The following is an 18,052-nucleotide window of genomic DNA, read 5'->3' on the forward strand; positions in this document are numbered from 1 at the left end:
TGATAATTTTGCATGAAGTAAAAACTCTTTATAGTTTATATATATTTCCTTTTGGCTAAGTCTTAATAATAATATTGTAATTTATAGCTAAAGAGACATAGGATCAAGCAACTGTTTTATTTTACTTTTGTGATTATGATAAACAGACCGAGGGCCTCAAAATACGACCTGGCGGGCCGCATGTAGCCCCCGGGCCGCATGTTTGAGACCACTGCTTTGGGTGAAGAAGAACTTCCTAGCATTGGTTCTAAATCTGTCCCCTCTTAATTTTTCCGAATGCCCTCTCGTTCTTGTATTTATCGAAAGTTTAAAGAATCTGTCCCTCTCCACTTTCTCTATGCTCTTCATGATCTTATAGGTCTCTATCATGTCCCCTCTAAGTCTCCTCTTTTCTAGGGAAAAGAGCCCCAGTTTCTCTAATTTTTCCGCATATGAAAGGTTTTCCATACCTTTTATCAAACGTGTCGCTCTTTTCTGAACCCTCTCGAGTATCGCCATATCCTTCTTAAGGTATGGCGACCAATATTGGACGCAGTACTCCAGATGCGGGCGCACCATCGCCCAATACAACGGCAGGATAACTTCTTTTGTTTTGGCTGTAATACCTTTCTTGATAGTACCTAGCATTCTATTCGCCTTCTTAGAGGCCGCTGCGCACTGTGCCAACGGCTTCATTGTCTTGTCTACTATTAACCCCAAGTCCTTTTCTTGGGTACTTTCACCCATTACCAGCCCTCCCATCGTATAGCTGTACTTCGGGTTTCTGCTTCCTATATGCAAGACTTTACATTTCTCTACATTAAATTTACTGATTGCCCAGCTTTTCTTGATGTAAACCGCTTAGAACTCATGGTATGGTGGTATAGAAAAATAAAGTTTATTATTATCATTGTGGTTATCCTGAAAACCTAACTGTGAGGTGGCTCTCAACCCCAAGTAAGCGTAAATGCATCAACCTGTGCAGCTGACGTTCACTTCTTGCATCGATGGCTTGTGCTGCCCTACATTTACTATGTAGGGTCATTTGAAAAGATTTCATCACTCAAACAGTCTGATCCTGGCTGATTTTGCCCCACTGCATACAGGGAATCATAGCTCTGATTTTCAAATATGAAGACCCACAGCAGCTTGTGAACAGTTCACAAACTCCGCCTTTGCCCTTGGCCCGGTAGCCGATCATACCTTTTTCAGTGTCTGATAAAATTGCGCTTTTTCCCCATGATAGTCATGGTTGCTAGATTGGTAACTTGCTGACATCCCACCTTATATAGCCATTAAGTCTGTGTGTGACCCATTCATTGGCTGGGCATGTCCCTTATGTCAGAGGTGGGCGGTAGTCATAATAATGTGACTTTATTGCAGGGGTGTCCAATGTCGGTCCTTGAGGGCCGCAGTCCAGTCGGATTTTCAGGATTTCCCCAATGAATATTCATGAGATCTATTTGCATGCACTGCTTTCATTGTATGCTAATAGATCTCATGCATATTCATTGGGGAAATCCTGAAAACCCGACTGGATGGCGGCCCTCGAGGACCGACATTGGACACCCCTGCTTTATTGTGTATAATGGAACTAGGTACCAAGGTTCTGTTATAAAATACTAGTATAACCTAGTACTTCTATGCAAGTGCCTACATCTAAGGAGTGCATGCCAGTCAGGGAGCTGGCATAAGTATGAATGCCTTACAGACTTTGACAGTCTGGGTCCCATAAATAGCAAAAATGGGTCAGGATCAAGGCTGGAGTGGGCTTCACAGCAACTCCAATAGTTGGGGAGTAGGCTTGGGGCCGGGCAGTCTTCTGCAGTCTGGTTGGGGGGGGAGAGATTAAGTACACCAGTATTTAATCAGGAAGAAGTGGAATCTGCAGTGTCGGATTCAACTCTAGCCGCCTAAAAGGCAAACTGGATGGCAAGTACTTTTACTATGTTGTTATCAGTGGCGTGCAGTTAGGGCATTCAGGATTTGCCCCACCCCTTAAAGGCCCTGAAGGCACTGTTCGGAATTTTATTGATTAAGTAGGTAACAGACAGATGCTGCTCAGCCAATCAAATTCAGATAAGTATTGCCAGGGCCTTCAAGGGGGTTCAGAGAATCCCCAGCCCAAGAGCCCTGCTTTTTTTTTTTTTGTTTGATGCAGTTTGACTGGTTGAGCAGGCTACCTACTCAACAAATCAAAGAGTGAAGAAAAAACAGGGCTGTAGAGCTGGGGATTCACTGAATCCCCTGAAAGCCCTCACTTCACGCCACTGGTTGTTAAGTGTGGCAGGGATGTATGTAGCTTAAGATCGTATTCATTAAGATATGCATTTAAATGGGAGTTTGCCCATGCTCCACCCCTGTGTACACCCCCTTGAAAAGTCGCACCATATAAGATAAGCACTTATGAGTAGTGCTTAAGCAGAATATTGGCATTTACTTGTATTTATGTTAACATTCTAAACATTTATTTACATAAATGTGAGAATTAAATTTACAGAATCGCCCTTCACATGTTGTAATTTTTCTGAGCTGAAATATATTGCCAGGGTAACACGGAAAAGCTTACACTTTTCTCAGATTCTACCTAGCTTACAGCACAAAAGAAAAAAATGAAATGTTTTTTCCTTTAGCCTTTGGCACAATTAATATTTTAAAAATGAAAACCTAATCTCTGGAAAATGCTGTAGGGGAAAGACTACTTGCATTTGCTCCTCTCTATTCTTTGATGTCATAGGAAAACACAAAAGATCACAAGCTGCAAATACAAATCCTTTTTGGACAGAACATTCATGTTCCAAGCAAGCAGACTCCAAAAACAAAATTGCCAAAGAACCTTACAAAGAGACCCACAAAAAAGGCAAAAAGGTCAAAGGTTCCCAAGAGTGGTAGTGAAACAGTGTCCCCAGCAAAGGTTAAATCAATAACCAACACAATAATGTGTATAAGGTAAATAACTATCAGAATTTTACAAGACTTAGGTACCCTCAGTGCAAAGGGACCAGGTCTTCTGGCGTTCCATCTGCCCTGTCTCACTTCCCTTGGACATTGGATGAAAATCTTTTGAAGCTAAGTTTTGCTTTTTCATTTTTTGGGGAGTTGGCTGGGGGGTTCCCTGATTGGTTGCTGTGTTTATTTTGCACTGCTTTTGTTGGTGATAGTGTCATCTTGATTTAAAAACACACACTCTGGTACCCTATGATGGTGTGTAGGTGTACGCCTTCCTGGCGCCACCTTGATGTGTGAAGCATTGGAGCTACCTAAGTCTTGTAAAATTCTGATAGTTATTTACCTTATACACATTATTGTGTTGGTTATTGATTTAACCTTTGCTGGGGACACTGTTTCACTACCACTCTTGGGAACCTTTGACCTTTTTGCTTTTTGTGGGTCTCCAAGCAAGCAGACAGCAATCCTGGTTGGGAAACTACATTAATAGTGCCAGGCAGACCTACGGCACATTCTGAAAATCAGTTAAAACTGTTCTATTTGACAAATTCATCTCCTAAACAGACACCTTTCACCCACTATGATATTTCCCCTTTGCCAACCTCGATGTAATTTTTAATGTAATTCCTATTCCTTATGTAACATTTCTCTTGCATTCTGTAATTCGCTGATTGTCCAGCCTTCTTTCAATGTGAACCGCCTAGAAGTCTTTCGACTATGACGGTATAGAAAAATAAAGTTATTATTTATTATTATTATTATAATACAACCAGCTTGCATATTTTAAATCATTCAGATGTGAAGGACAGTTAATATTGTAATTTACAATGGTGCTAAAGGTTTGTTTGACTTTTTGCAGGCAAAGAATTATATAGATTTTATTGAAATTTTCATTTTTACTGCTTTTTTTTCAATTTCTTTCAAAGGAAAAAGAGGAGAGACAAAAGTCTTTTTTACATATTAACCCTGCAAATTGTTAACACTACAAATTGTCATGTCATTATCTTACTATATACATTTAGGTATGTTTGTTATTTTCTCAAGTCTTTCAGTTGATTCTGTTACCATTTATTGCTTGTTTTAACAGTCTGAGGTAGGAGAGAAAGTAAATTTGTTAACTTATGAGTTATATGTGCATTGTATTTGATATCTATTCTATTATTGCTTTCTGTACAAGTGTAATACTTGAAATTTAAATTGAAAAATCAATAAAAGATTTAAGCATTAAAAAAAACCCCCAAAGAACAGTGTGCTCCCTCCCTCCAGGAACCCTCACTCACAAGCCCCATATATTCCACAAGAACATGAACATCAACCCAAGAGCCCTCTCTTAAATGCCAACCAACTGAAATTAAGATCAGCTAGCTTTAAAATAACAATAGGTAAGTAGCAAAGGACTTTAATGCATCAGAAGATGAAACAATCACAACTTAGAAAGATATGTGAAAATCTCAAATAAATGAATAAATGTATAACATGATTTATGCTCAAGTCCTCAACTTAGGATCCAAGAATCAAAGAAAAATTGGCGAAATAATAAAGAAAAATAATGATAATACATAAGAAACTGAGAGCTATAGCAGTGAAATGAGGTCATCAATAATCAAGTTATAGGGCTCAAAGATTATTTGTATTCAGACGAGACATTGCCACAAAGTTTGTCAATTGGGATGGGTCAAAAAACACATATTTAAGAGTACGGTAACACACAATGCATTTACACGGATGTCTCAAATAAAAAGTCGCCCCCAAAGATAAAACCCCAGGTTTCAGAAGAAGAAATTCACGGCGGCACCTTTGCGTCTCCCGTGCCAAGTCTGGAAACATTTGTATTTTGTGACCAAGAAAACTTTTTTGTCTATTTTTAAAGTAAAGTTTTAACAACCATGTTTTATCAATTGGCAAGGCTAAGGTAATAATCATAGTGGCTGATAGTGCTAAGTCCTTCTCAGATGTCTCTAAAATTTGTGAGATATTTAAGGGTTCTCGGTCTGAAGATTTTACTTTTTGTTGTTGGTTTTGTTCTTTATCAGGCAAATAATAAAGTGTTCTTTGTATGTGTGGAGTGAAATTGTACTGTTTTATGAGTGTTAGATATTTGTGCTGATTATAAGAGCCTTACTCCAAGTGAGAGGGGTCAAAATAACTTAGAACTGCAAAATGAGACCTGCTCTCTATTCTCCAGGCACTTATAGGGTTTCGGGCTGACTGAACCCCTTGTACAAGATGTTACTGGAGTATTACAAGGTGGGAACTCGTGTGGAAGATTTATCAGAGTTCATCAGGGTTCAATACCGCCAAGTGCACAAACGTGCCTAGCAGACATTACCCACTCACATCACTTTGAAACACCCTGTGGGCTAATCTAAAAATCTATAATTCATGATACAAAAGTTCTTTTCAACTTATTTTTTGTTTTTAAACTGTGTTTATTACAAAAACTATCAGTCGTCCAAAACCCTGGTGTCTATATAATATATTAAGAGAATTAAAGTGAATAATCTAATAACGCTTCTAAATGACATTCATTTGAAAAGCTCCTGAGATATTAAGCCGTCAGTTTTAGACCCTTAATAAAGCTACTAAAAGACAGGAACTTATCTCGATCTGCAAACCGCTGTTTTTTCGTACGGGGTGCCAGCTGATTGCCCTACAGAGCCCTATTTTGTAACCTTCGTCAGGGGCAACCTCAGGGGCATCTCCCGATGCAGTGAAAATCCAAAGCTGGTTCTCCATGGTGCAGTTACGCTACAAATAAAAGCGAGAGTATTTAAATCTTATATTAGATATTTGTGCCATGTGCTTGTGGTGGTTTTGTTATGTCTTTACATTCTTCCATTATTTGCAGAAGTTTCCATTTTTTAAAAAATTTCGCTTCTTTATCTTTCAATATTGCTGCCCCCATTCTAGTTAAAGATTTGCCAGACTTTTGATTTCCATTTCTCTATGGAGAGGGGTCTGGTTTCTCTCTAGGTGATGGCAGTCATCATTTTGGCTTCTGGAAGCATGAAGTCTTTATCCCTTTTATCTAGTAGGATAGAGGTTATCTTAGCTGTTGCAACAAAGTGTAGTTCATTGGGATGTCCATTCACACCATCTCCCAAAATAGCTGTTTATTTGGACAGCTTCTGGGTGTCGTAGACAATACGATGAAACCTTCTGCCCAATTTGTGGCGATGACCAAAAAAGCAAGCAAGATACTAGGAATTATTAAAAAAGGGATGGTTAACAAGACTAAGAATGTTATAATGCCTCTGTATTATTCCATGGTGCTACTTCACCTGGAGTATACTTCTCCCTCTGTATTCACGGGGGTTAGGTGATCAACATGACCGCGAATACTGGTAAACCGCGAATAACTTTTTCATATGTTATTCGCAGTTTTTTTTTTTAAACCCTCCCGCATTTGGTGAAACCACGAATAACAATCTCGTGTTCTGATAGTTCAACCTTATTCCAACCTTACTTCATCCCACTCCCTCTCTGACGCAACCACTTTCCCTGTGCCGCGTTCCGCCTCCCATCTTGACTCAACTTCCTGTTTAAGGCAGGGTGGAGGGAAAGCTCCAGGGCCGCCGCAGGTAACCACATGTAAACTACCGCCACTGCCGGCAACCTCAGAGACAAGTTTGAAGGTAAAACCAGTGGGGTTTGAGAATGATCGAGAGATGCCAGACCTCGTTCGTACTGACTGGGAAGAGCACAAATGTGTGTGACTTGGTCTCTTTTGACTGATTCTTGAAAAGAGGCTGGTAATTTGTGATTTTCTCTGTGCACCCTATGTATCGGTGCTTGGAAAAACACGGCAAAATTTTTCTCTGCAACCATGGATGACCTAATTTGGGTGGGAGGAGCCAGAAGTAAAAAATCCGTGAATAATCGAAACCGTGATTGTGGAAATCGCCAATACGGAGGGAGAAATGTATTGCATTCAATTCTGGTCTTATCTCAAGAAAGATATAGAGGCACTAGAAAAGGTTCAAAGAAGAGCGACCAAGATGATAAAGGGATGGAATTCCTCTCGTATGAGGAAAGACTAAAAAGGTTAGGGCTTTTCAGCTTGGAAAAGAGACAGCTGAGGGGAGATATGATTGAAATCTACAAAATCCTGAATGGAGTAGAATGTGTACAAGTGCATCAATTTTTCACTTTGTCAAAAATTACAAAGACTAGGGGACACCCTATGAAGTTACAGGGAAATACTTTTAAAACCAATAGGAGGAAATATCTTTTCACTCAGAGAACGCGTTGCCAGAGGTTGTGTTAAAGTGGATAGCATAGCTGGTTTTAAGAAGGGTTTGGACAATTTCCTGGAGAAAGTCTATAGTTTGTAATTGAGAAAGGCATGGGGGAAGCCACTGCTTGCCCTGGATCGGTAGCATGGAATGTTGCTAATCTTTGGGTTTTGGCCAGGTACTAGGGACCTGGATTGACCACCATGAGAACGGGCTACTGGGCTTGATGGTCCTTTGGTCTGACCCAGTAAGGCTATTCTTATGTTCCTTAAGGCTGTCTGGAGGGTCTGTGCAGATCTTATCCTTCTATGTGGGGGCAATGTAGGTTTGATAAGAGGATTTTGATTTGGGTATCTAGGTGAAAGGTGACGATAGAGGTCCTATGAATATTAGTCCAGATTCTTGTCTATTGTTCCTGTGTCGACATTAGGCAATGTCTCCTTACCATTTTTGTTGGTGTTGGTGGGGTATACTTGTATGTGTGTGTTAAGAATTTGGTAGATTTGTCCAATGAGAGCTTCTCTCCATCCCCCGTGGGTTTCTGAATACAGTATTTCTTCCAGAGGGGGGTTTCTGAATATTTCTTCCAGATGGTAAGTTCTCTGAGGCAGTACTGTTTTTGGGACTGGAGGTAGTGTTCTGTTTGTAGGACTGCAAAGATCTATTGAGTGGTATTGCATCTAGAGATTACTTCTGTCGTATGTGAATTTTTGTTGATCTTTGAAGTCATACAGGGAGGCCTAAGGGATCCGGCCAATCGGAGTCCTAGGCCTGTCCCAGTGCATCACAGAATGCACTGGGAGAGAGGCCTAAGATTCCAGTTGGCCCAGGTACCTAAGGCCCCTCCTATGGGAGGGGCCCTAAGCACATGGATCAATCAGGGCCTGAGGCCTCTCCCCGGTATATCCCACAATACACTAGGAAGGGGAAGGCCCACCATTCAGTGGAATATATACCATGTTGATGACCTTTGGGCTTGCAGACAGTACATAAGAAGATATTAATATTTTGGCTAATGTTGCTGAAAATCCAGCTATGGCTCTGGTGAGCAGCACTTATTCAGGGAGAAGCTGCTCCTACCTAGATAAGTGCTGCTAAATATTGAACCTTCATTTTTTTTTTTTTCTTGTGATGTATAAATTCCTGAGTGTAAGATATTTTCCTGAGCTTGCTTAATGTTTGTTTTTTTCACATTTGCATGCTGTATTTTGGTTTGTATTTTATTGAACCGCCCTTACAGTGTTGTTTCTGATTCCTTTATTTGTAGGTGGCTTCTTTTCCAGCATCTTTTCCAGTTTATTTGGAACACGGGAGATGCGAATTTTGATCCTGGGATTGGATGGGGCAGGAAAAACAACAATTCTATATAGGTTACAGGTTGGGGAAGTTGTTACCACAATTCCTAGTAAGTGCTGGTTTAAAGGTGACTTCTTATATCCAGCCTTCTGCATTTGTGAATAAAGTGTGGTGCTGTTGCTTTTAGACAGTGTACAATTTGCAATTCTACTGTGAACCATGGGAGTTTGAAAGCTAGTACAACGGTCATAATATCCTGGACTATGTTCAGTTAACTCAGAGGGTCTCAATCCAGTCCTTAGGACACACCCAGCCAGCCAGAGTTTCAGAATACCCACATTGAATATAAATGTGCATGTACTACCTCCATTGTATGCAAATTATCTCATCCTTATTCATTGTGAGGGATCCTGAAAATCTGACTGGATTGAGAACCACTGAGCTAACTTGAATTACTCCCAATCATACATGTTCATAAAAGGACCTTAAGCATAATTGTGTTTGTTTTCTTCCCTCCTGAATTTGAGAAACTTGCATGCTATCAGCTCATCTGCTCCAGAGGTGGGTGCATGTTTGTTTTTGAGGTATGAACCTTTCTTTTTTCCCCAAATTTTATTTATTTGGTTTCCTTTTAGTTAATAAGCATCCTCTTTCCAAAAGCGATGCATCTTCAAAGCCCTGGTCATGACACACAAGAGATTCTACCAAAAACTCCCAGCCTACATAGCATCCAAGCTACGCCTATACACCCCTAACTGCCCCCTCCGCTCCAAAGCAGAATAAAGACTCAGCATTCCCGCAGGGAGATCCCTCCGAATGAGTAAGGCGTACAAAAGATCCTACAGCCATTTCCTACCTCAGATATGGAACTGACTACCCACACAGATTAGGTCGCTAGACTCACTAATGACCTTCCGCAGAGCTTCCTCTTCCACCAATCGGGCCATTAAAAACTGCCTCCTCAATATACTTCTCCTAGTACTCTTCGCTATGACCAGTCTGGTCTCTAGAATAAGCTCTGTTGTCTACTGTAACCTGTTTGTTGTCATGACTAGTCTGTTTTCAAATGATTGTGAATGTCTACTTGTAACCTGTTCTGAGCTTCTGGGAGAATGGGCTAGAAATCGAAATAAATAAATGTGCCTAGCTTTAAAAAAAAAAAAAAAAAATGTTTGGACTTCATATAGTGTACCTGGTTGCATCAGTTTATTGTTGCCAGAATTAATATAGTGTCTTACTGTATAGTACACTGACGTATGCATAATTCAAAGAAAATCCTCTAAAGCAGGGGTGAGCAACCATGGGTGACTTTGGAGCAGGGGTGGACAAACATGGTCCTCAAGGGCCACAACCAAGTTGGGTTTTCAGGATGTTCACAAAGCAAATAGATGCATATTCATTGTAAACATCTTGAAAACCCGACTGGGCTGTGACCGTGTTTGCTCATTGAGGACTGGTTAAAGTATGCCAATACCACCTCCTCTAGTGTTTGGCCTGCCCAGCCTATGAATTCTTGGAAGAAAAGAGCTAAAACTGTTGTTCAATTTTTTATCAGTAAATAACAAGGGACCCCCCTCTCCCCAAAAAATAATCATGCCATACTACTGTTGAGATGCTGCTATCTTAAACTCTAAATTAATTTGTTTGCATTTGCTCAAAATATTGAATATTTTCTTCTTTTTTTTCAGCTATTGGTTTCAATGTTGAGACAGTAACATACAAGAACCTTAAATTTCAGGTGTGGGACCTTGGGGGTCAGACAAGTATCAGGTAATAATAATTAACGTTTGAATACACTTTAATCATAATATTGGTTTGCCTTGTACAGCAACTGGTTTCTTTTTTTTTTTTTTTTTGTAAATCTTTATTCATTATTAATCTTTCAACAAGTGTACAAATTAAAATCATACATATTTTTGAAAACAACAATTGTATATATATATAAACCCATAACCCACCCACCCACCCCTTCCCATTATTATTAATAGTATACATAATAAAATAAGAACCCTTCCCCCTCTCTATTATTCATGGTGTATATTTCAATAGACTAACTGGTGTTTAATCATCACAAAAAGATGTCAATGGCCCCCATATTTTAGAAAAGGTCTTATCATTTCCATTTTGTACAGCTATTGATCTTTCCATTTTGAACATATGACATAATGAGTTTCACCAAAAGGTGAAATTAAGTTTACTGCAATCCTTCCAATTGTTGGTGATATGTTGAATAGCGACTCCAGTCATGATTAATAAAAATTTATTGTTAAATGATGATATCTGACTTTTTTTTCTCATAGCTGTTCCAAATAATACTATATCATAAGAAAGTGCTACATGATTTTCCAGTAAACAATTTACTTGATCCCAGATGGAATTCCAAAAGGTTAAAATATAGGGACAATAAAACAAAAGATGATCTAAAGTCCCTATTCCAAGATTACTATGCCAGCATCTATTAGACTTTGAACTATTCAACTTCTGTAATCTAACTGGGGTCCAAAATGTTCTATGCAAAAGAAAAAACCATGTTTGTCTCATAGATGCAGACATTGTACATCCTATGGTGCAAGGCCGGAGGGTTAGGACATTGATGGGAAGATAGGACTTCGATGAGAAACCTAGGGGGCAAGGGGGCCCCTTCTGGTGATTAAGGCAGGTCATGACCTGTTGGGCCGCCACGGGGGCGGACTGCTGGGCGGGATGGACCTCTGGTCTGACCCGGCAGAGGCACTGCTTATGTTCTTATTTTATGTTCTTATCCTCCAAGACCAAATTTATGGCCATTGAGAAGCTGAAATCTGATGCTTAATCTCAATGCTCCAAATATCCCCAAGACCATTTTTAGGTTTTTTCTTAACCAATTCATTAATAGTTTTATACCACTGCACAGCCTGGTGACCCAGAAAATCTACCTGGAAGCATGAGAATTCCAAACTAAATTGAGTAAACTAAACTGGTTTCTAAACAGTAGCCTAGGTAGCATTCCAGTGACTAGACCCTGTCTTGTGTGCACTGCCTTTCAGATGTAGACACATTTTTCTAGGATTTGCTTGAAAATCACCATAACTGTTTTCCTTAGTTTTTAATCACAGGGCTGCAGTACCATCCTTTGCATGTTTGTTTTTAGAGGAGTGGCCTAGTAGTTAGAGCAGCGGCCTCAGCACCCTGAGGTTGTGAGTTCAAATCCCACTGCAGCTTCTTGTGACTCTGGGCAAATCACTTAACACTTTATTGCCCCAGGTACAAATAGGTACCTGTCTAAAATATGTAAACCACTTTGATTGTAACTACATACAGAAAAAGCAGTATATCAAGTTCCAACCCCTTTCCTTATACTGTGTGAGGAGGCCTCATGGTGCAGATGATCTGGTCACTTGCCTACTGTGCCCACAACCTGAGTTCAAATCCTGCTATGCAAGTGGCAACCCCTGTAAATCATTTGTGGCTTGGCATTTGTATACAGTGAAATACCTTCACCTTTTAACTTAACATCTGAGTTTATATCCTGATTGTGCTAGTCTTATTCTACTATGAACCAATTTCTTGTGCAGTCATTTTTTAAAATGATATTTATTCAGTTTTTCAAACATACAATACCATAATTATGGGATACAGAGCAAAAACAGAAAAAAGGAAAGAAGAAAGAATCAATAATAATAAAATGCTAGAGGCGCATGCGCTCTTGAAAATTTGTGAGCGCTGGCGCCCTGAGGTGTGCTTCTGTGGCAACATTCTAAACCTCAGGGCGCATGCAGGGGCTGGAGGCGCGCGACTGTGGAGCATTTGGCGGTTTGCAGTCTGCCGCTGATTCGGAGGGGAAGGGGGGGCACAGGCGCACCTGCCAGGATCTTCTCACCCGCCGCGGCTCCTCTCTCGAACCGCACCAGGCGGATATCGAGAGAGAGGAGCTGCGGTGCGGGCGGCCGGCCCGCAGACAGGAGGCTGCCGAAGCCGGAAACAAAGCTTCCCGGGGGGGGGGGGGGGGGACGGACGGACGGCGAGGAAGGAGTGGGAGCAGGCTGCAGAGGCTGTCGGTGTCTTCAGGCCGCGGCGGCTTTAGGCAGATGTCGGTGGAGGTAAGGGTTGCTGCTGGACATGGGAAGAGGTGCTGATAGATGGGGGGGAAAGGAAGGGAGGCCTATTGCTGGACAGGGGGAACAGAAAAGAGGTACTGCTGGACAGGGGAAGAGGTGCTGATGGACGGGGGAGGGACAGGGGGGGCAAAAAAAGGAAGGGAGGCCTACTGCTGGACAGGGGGAACAGAAAAGAGGTGCTGATGGACGGGGGGGGGGGGCAAAAAAAGGAAGGGAGGCCTACTGCTGGACAGGGGAAGCAAGAAAAAGGTGCTGCTGGACAGGGGGGGAGTTAAAACAAAGGGAGAAGGGCTGCTGCTGGATAAGGGGACCAGTGAAGGGGTGGTGGTGGACACAGGGGAAGAAAAAGGAAGGGAGAATGGACAGGGGGAGCAGGCAAGGGGTGGTGGTGGACTGCCGAGGAAAAAGAAAGACAGAAAGAAAGAAATACAGAAACAGGCTAAGGAGAGAGAGAGAGAAAGAAACAAATACACACACACATTAATATTCTAGCACCCATTAATGTAACGGGCTTAAAGACTAGTGATTAAATAATAGAAATAGATATACTTTCTTCATCCACAATCATAGGCAATATGATCCAAGAATTAAGAAAATCCTAAATCAAATTAGACTAAGAATAATAAATTGAAAAGGTCACCCCCAAACACCCTCATCAGCCAGTCAAACAGTGAACATATGAGCTTATACAATTACCTTAATTTCTTCCTTACCTCTCAGAAAATCTTCTAGTTGTTTAGGGTCAAAAAATTGAAATTGTTTACCTTTATAAACAATAATACGTATACAGGGAAATTGTAACACAAAATTGGAGGCTATGACCTGTGCCCTTACTCGAACATCAAGAAAGGCCTTACATCGCATTTGCGGCTGTTGAAGTGTATGTGAAATCTCTCCCTGTGAAACTAGGGCTGTTTTCTTACCTCAGCTGACAAACCCAACAAATAATGACCCTTATCAGAAAATCCATAAGTCCATAAGCCATTGAGATGGCTTGGGGAAATCCACTATTCCTAGGATAAGCAGCATAAAATTTGTTTTACTGCTTGGGTACTTGCCAGGTACTTGTGACCTGGGTTGGCCATTGTTAGAAACAGGATACTAGGCTTGAAAGATCTTCGGTCTGTCCCAGAATAACAACGCTTATGTTCTAGCTCTGGCTGTATCTGAGGTTTTTAGTGTCGGCCAGCATGCTGAATGATTTTGTAAAATGGGTGGGGGGGAGGTTAATTAGTAAATTGGCTTTTAACAAGCTTATAATTATGGCTTTAACAAGCTCATAATTGAAAAAATAAAAATTAATTGGGCGATAGGTGCCTATCTTCTTAGGGATTATTCTACAAAAGATAAGTGCCTATTGCCAAAGTAGTGTATTTAGGGTTGGAGAAGGACCTAGCCACTGCTAGGTGATTATCTAATGGACTTATATTGTAGGCCTTTAAAACCCTGGTCTATATTACAGGTGCCAGTAGGTGCGATTCTGTAAATGGCACCTGTGATTGACAGTAGAGAGCTGCACGGGGACGACGGGCATCCCGCGGGTTCCCCCTTTGGGTCACGGGGATCCGGTGGGGACGCCCCCTAGGGTCACGGGAATCCCGTGGGGATGCCTCCGAGGGTCGCGGGGTTCCTACAGGGCTGGATGTACTCAGTCGCGCGGCTCTTATTCTCCCCACCTGCTCTGCTTGCAGCACAGAGCCGAACGGAAGTCTTCCCGACGTCAGTGCTGACGTCGGGAAGACTTGCGTTCGGCTCTGTGCTGCAGGCAGGGCAGGTAGGGAGAAGGAGAGTAGCCTCACGGCTCGAGTGGCTACCAAGGGAGGGGGCGGTCCGCCCCGGGTGCAGCACAGCCGGCCAGGTCCCCTTACTTTTGTGGCGCTTCCCCGACTGACCGACAGACAACAGCCCCGGTCCGACAAACCTCCCTGCCCTTAACCGCGAATCTAAATTACCTTCTACAGCAGCTGTAAGAAGGTAATTTAGATTCGCGGTTAAGGGCAGGGAGGTTTGTCGGACCGGGGCTGTTGTCGGTCGGTCGGTCGGGGAAGCGCCACAAAAGTAAGGGGACCTGGCCGGCTGTGCTGCACCCGGGGCGGGAGAGAAGGAGGGGGAGAAGGATGCTGAAAGGCCATGGGGAAGACGGGGGGGGGGGGGGAAAAGGACACTGAAAGCACTTGTGGAAGACAGAAGGGGGAGAAGGACGCTGACAGGACATGGGGAAGATGGGGGGGGGGAGAAGGACGCTGAAAGGCCATGGGGAAGACAGAGAGGGAGAAGGACGCTGAAAGGACATGGGGAAGACAGAGGGGGGAGAAGGACACTGAAAGCACATGTGGAAGACAGAGGGGGGAGAAGACGCTGGCAGGGAAGAAGACAGAGATGCCAGACTATGGGGGGAGCGGAGGGAAGAAGATGGGTGCCAGACCAATTTGGAAGGGGGGGAAAAGGGAGCGGCACAGTAACAGAGCAAATGGAAGACGCAAAAGGAAGAGAGACAGTGGATGGAAGGAATTGAATGAGAAAATGAGGAATGCAGAAACCAGGATAAAGTAGTATATTAGTTGTGTTGATAAAAATTTATAAACATTAGAGGCTCTGGTAGAAACCCGTTTACAAAATATGTATTCTTCCCAATTAATATTTCCAAATTAATAAAGTCTTTTTGCTTATTTGTAAATGGGTTTCTACCAGAGCCTTTAATTCAGTAGCATAATTAAATGAAATAACTACTTCTGAAGTTTATAGGGACGAGCGGGGACGGAGGGGATTCCTCGTGGGGACGGGGGGGACTTTGGCGGGGACGGGTAGGGACGTTTGGGATTTCTGTCCCCGCGCAACTCTCTAATTGACAGGCGATAGGCGCCTATCTTTTTAGATGCCATTTACATAATTTTACACACTATGGTGTGTGAGCTTAAGAATATGATTTCTGTAGTAACCTTTTGGAGGTAGAGTTTTTGTTGAAATTGTGTTAAAGAATATTTATCTCTTACTGACGTAACTTACTGGTTTAGATACATCCTGCTCTGTTTTGTTCCAGACCATACTGGCGCTGCTATTATTCCAACACAGATGCAGTCATTTATGTTGTGGACAGCTGTGACCGTGACAGAATTGGAATTTCAAAGTCAGAATTAGTAGCTATGTTGGAGGTATGAAAAATAAGAATGTGCACATTCTTTATAACTGTATGTGTAGTTATTAAAAAAATGATTTTTCTCCAAAGCACAGAATGGTTGTAAATTCTAAAAAAGAAGCAGTTACCGTATTTTTTGCTCCATAATTGGCACCCTAGAGGAGGAAAACCCAAGAAAAAATATTCTGAACCCAGAAAACCGCTAGAAAAATAGACAAATATACTGCAGCAGACAGATTTTGATCAGTAAATTGAATTCCTACCTTTGTTGTCTGGTGATTTCTAGTTGCACTAGATAGTTCCTTCTTTTTTTCCTTCCTTCATCAGGCCCAACAATTGTCTCTTTCTATTCCCTCCCTCCCTCCTATGTCCCGAGTTCATGCCCCCTCCCCCTCACTGCCTTCCAGCCTTTGGCCTTCCTCCCTCCTACAACGAAGCCTACCTGCCTTCCTCCCTGCCGCGCCGATTCCTCCTCCCTGGTCCGCCGCTCGCCTAGTGCTGCCTCAACTCTACGAAGGGAAGGGCCGGTGGCGTGCAATTGGGTCCACAAGCCTTCCCCTGACGTCAATTCTGACGTCTGAATCCGGGCCAGCGATTGGCTGGCCAGACCTTCTCTTCAATATCAGAATTGATGTCGGGGGAAAACTTGTGGGCCCGATTGCACGTTGCCGGACCTTCCCTTCCTTTCCTGCAGCGGTGAGCGGGTAAGAGGGTGATGAGCAGCAACAGAACGCTTGGGGGGGGGGGGAGGTGTATTCGATCCATAAGACTCACCCACTTTTCCACCCCCTTTTTGGGGGTGGAAAAAGGAGAAATTAGGTTCTTACCTGCTAATTTACTTTCTTTTAGCTTCTCCAGACCAGTAGAGGTTAACTTTACGAATGGGTATATATCTAATCATGACCAGCAGGTGGAGACTGAAAACAAAACTTTGGGACAGTATATACTATCCTCCCTTCTCTATTTCCCTCAGTCTGCCGAATAGCCAAGCAGAACCAAGAACTGGAAAACAGGAAGAAAACAATACTCCGAACAGGAGTAACAAATAACATACCCAAATGCTGTTGGAAAATGCAGAGGAGAAATACCCGAAGGAAAATGTCCCCACAGCTCGCCAGCTAAGCCAGCCGAGCCACAGCCGCTGTTCTTTAATTCTCCCCGGCCCTAGAAAAATACTAGAAACCCGCAGCAAAAAACAAAAACTGCCCGCGAAAACAGCCCCAACAACAACAACAACAACAGACAGGGTGGGGACCTCTACTGGTCTGGAGAAGCTAAAAGAAAGTAAATTAGCAGGTAAGAACCTAATTTCTCCTTCTTTAGCACTCTCCAGACCAGTAGAGGTTAACTTTACGAATGGGACGTACCAAAGCAGTCCCTCTCACGGGCGGGACCCCCGAAGGGCCGATACCAGAACACGCTCACCGAACACCGCGTCCCGACGCGCCTGAACATCTACCCGATAATGTCTAACAAAAGAATACAAGGAGGACCAAACCGCAGCCTTACAAATATCCACCGGAGGCACGAGCGACGACTCAGCCCAAGAAGCCGCCTGACCCCGAGTGGAATGAGCCTTGAGAAACTCCGGAACAGGCTGCTGTTTCAGAAGATAAGCGGAAGCAATCGTCTCCTTGATCCAGCGCGCAATAGTAGCCTTAGAAGCGCCAGCTCCCCGACGAGGACCAGCCAGGAGGACAAAGAGATGATCGGACTTCCGGAATTCCTGGGTCCGCTGCACATCAGAGCGAAGGACCCGACCGACATCCAACTTGCGCAGCTGCCGTTGCTCAGAAGAGCCCTCCCGACCACCCAAGACCGGGAGAACCACCGATTGATTGACATGAAAAGGAGAAACAACCTTCGGCAGAAAGGAAGGAACAGGCCGCAAGACGACCCGCTCCCTAGACAACTCCAAGAAGGGAGCCCTACAAGAGAAAGCCTGCAGCTCAGAAATACGCCTAGCAGAAGTAATGGCCACCAAAAAGACCGCCTTCAAAGTAAGGTCCTTCAAAGAACAGTCGTCCAAGGGCTCGAAAGGCGGGCGCACCAAAACAGAGAGAACCAGATTAAGATCCCAAGAGGGAACCGAGGGCCGTAGGGGAGGCCTAAGCAACTTGGCCGCCCGCAGAAACCGAATCACATCAGGAAGAGCCGATAAACGCTGACCTGACACCAACCCTCGAAAGGTCGACAGGGCCGCAAGATGAACCCGGAGAGAAGACCAAGCCAGGCCTCTATCCAGGCCATCCTGCAAGAACTCTAGAATGTTAGGCAGAGAAGCGCGAAAAGAGGTCACTTCCCGCGCCCGACACCATTCCTCAAAGAGACGCCAAACCCGCACATAAGCCCGAGAGGTA

General features: G+C 43.2%; 1 protein-coding gene across 3 annotated transcripts in view; it reads left to right on the forward strand.

Annotated features, from left to right (window-relative positions):
* The window catches only part of ARL1 (ADP ribosylation factor like GTPase 1), a 33,288-nt gene that overhangs the window by 3,747 nt on the left and 11,489 nt on the right, over positions 1-18,052 (forward strand). For all 3 annotated transcript variants that reach the window (XM_033951941.1, XM_033951942.1, XM_033951940.1), the window contains exons 2-4: positions 8,431-8,568; positions 10,148-10,229; positions 15,597-15,708. In XM_033951941.1, the coding sequence (XP_033807832.1) occupies positions 8,431-8,568; positions 10,148-10,229; positions 15,597-15,708 (332 nt within the window). The remainder of the gene's footprint in view (positions 1-8,430; positions 8,569-10,147; positions 10,230-15,596; positions 15,709-18,052) is intronic.

This window comes from Geotrypetes seraphini, chromosome 7 (genome assembly GCF_902459505.1).
Source record: "Geotrypetes seraphini chromosome 7, aGeoSer1.1, whole genome shotgun sequence".
In the NCBI taxonomy this organism is placed as follows: domain Eukaryota; kingdom Metazoa; phylum Chordata; class Amphibia; order Gymnophiona; family Dermophiidae; genus Geotrypetes; species Geotrypetes seraphini.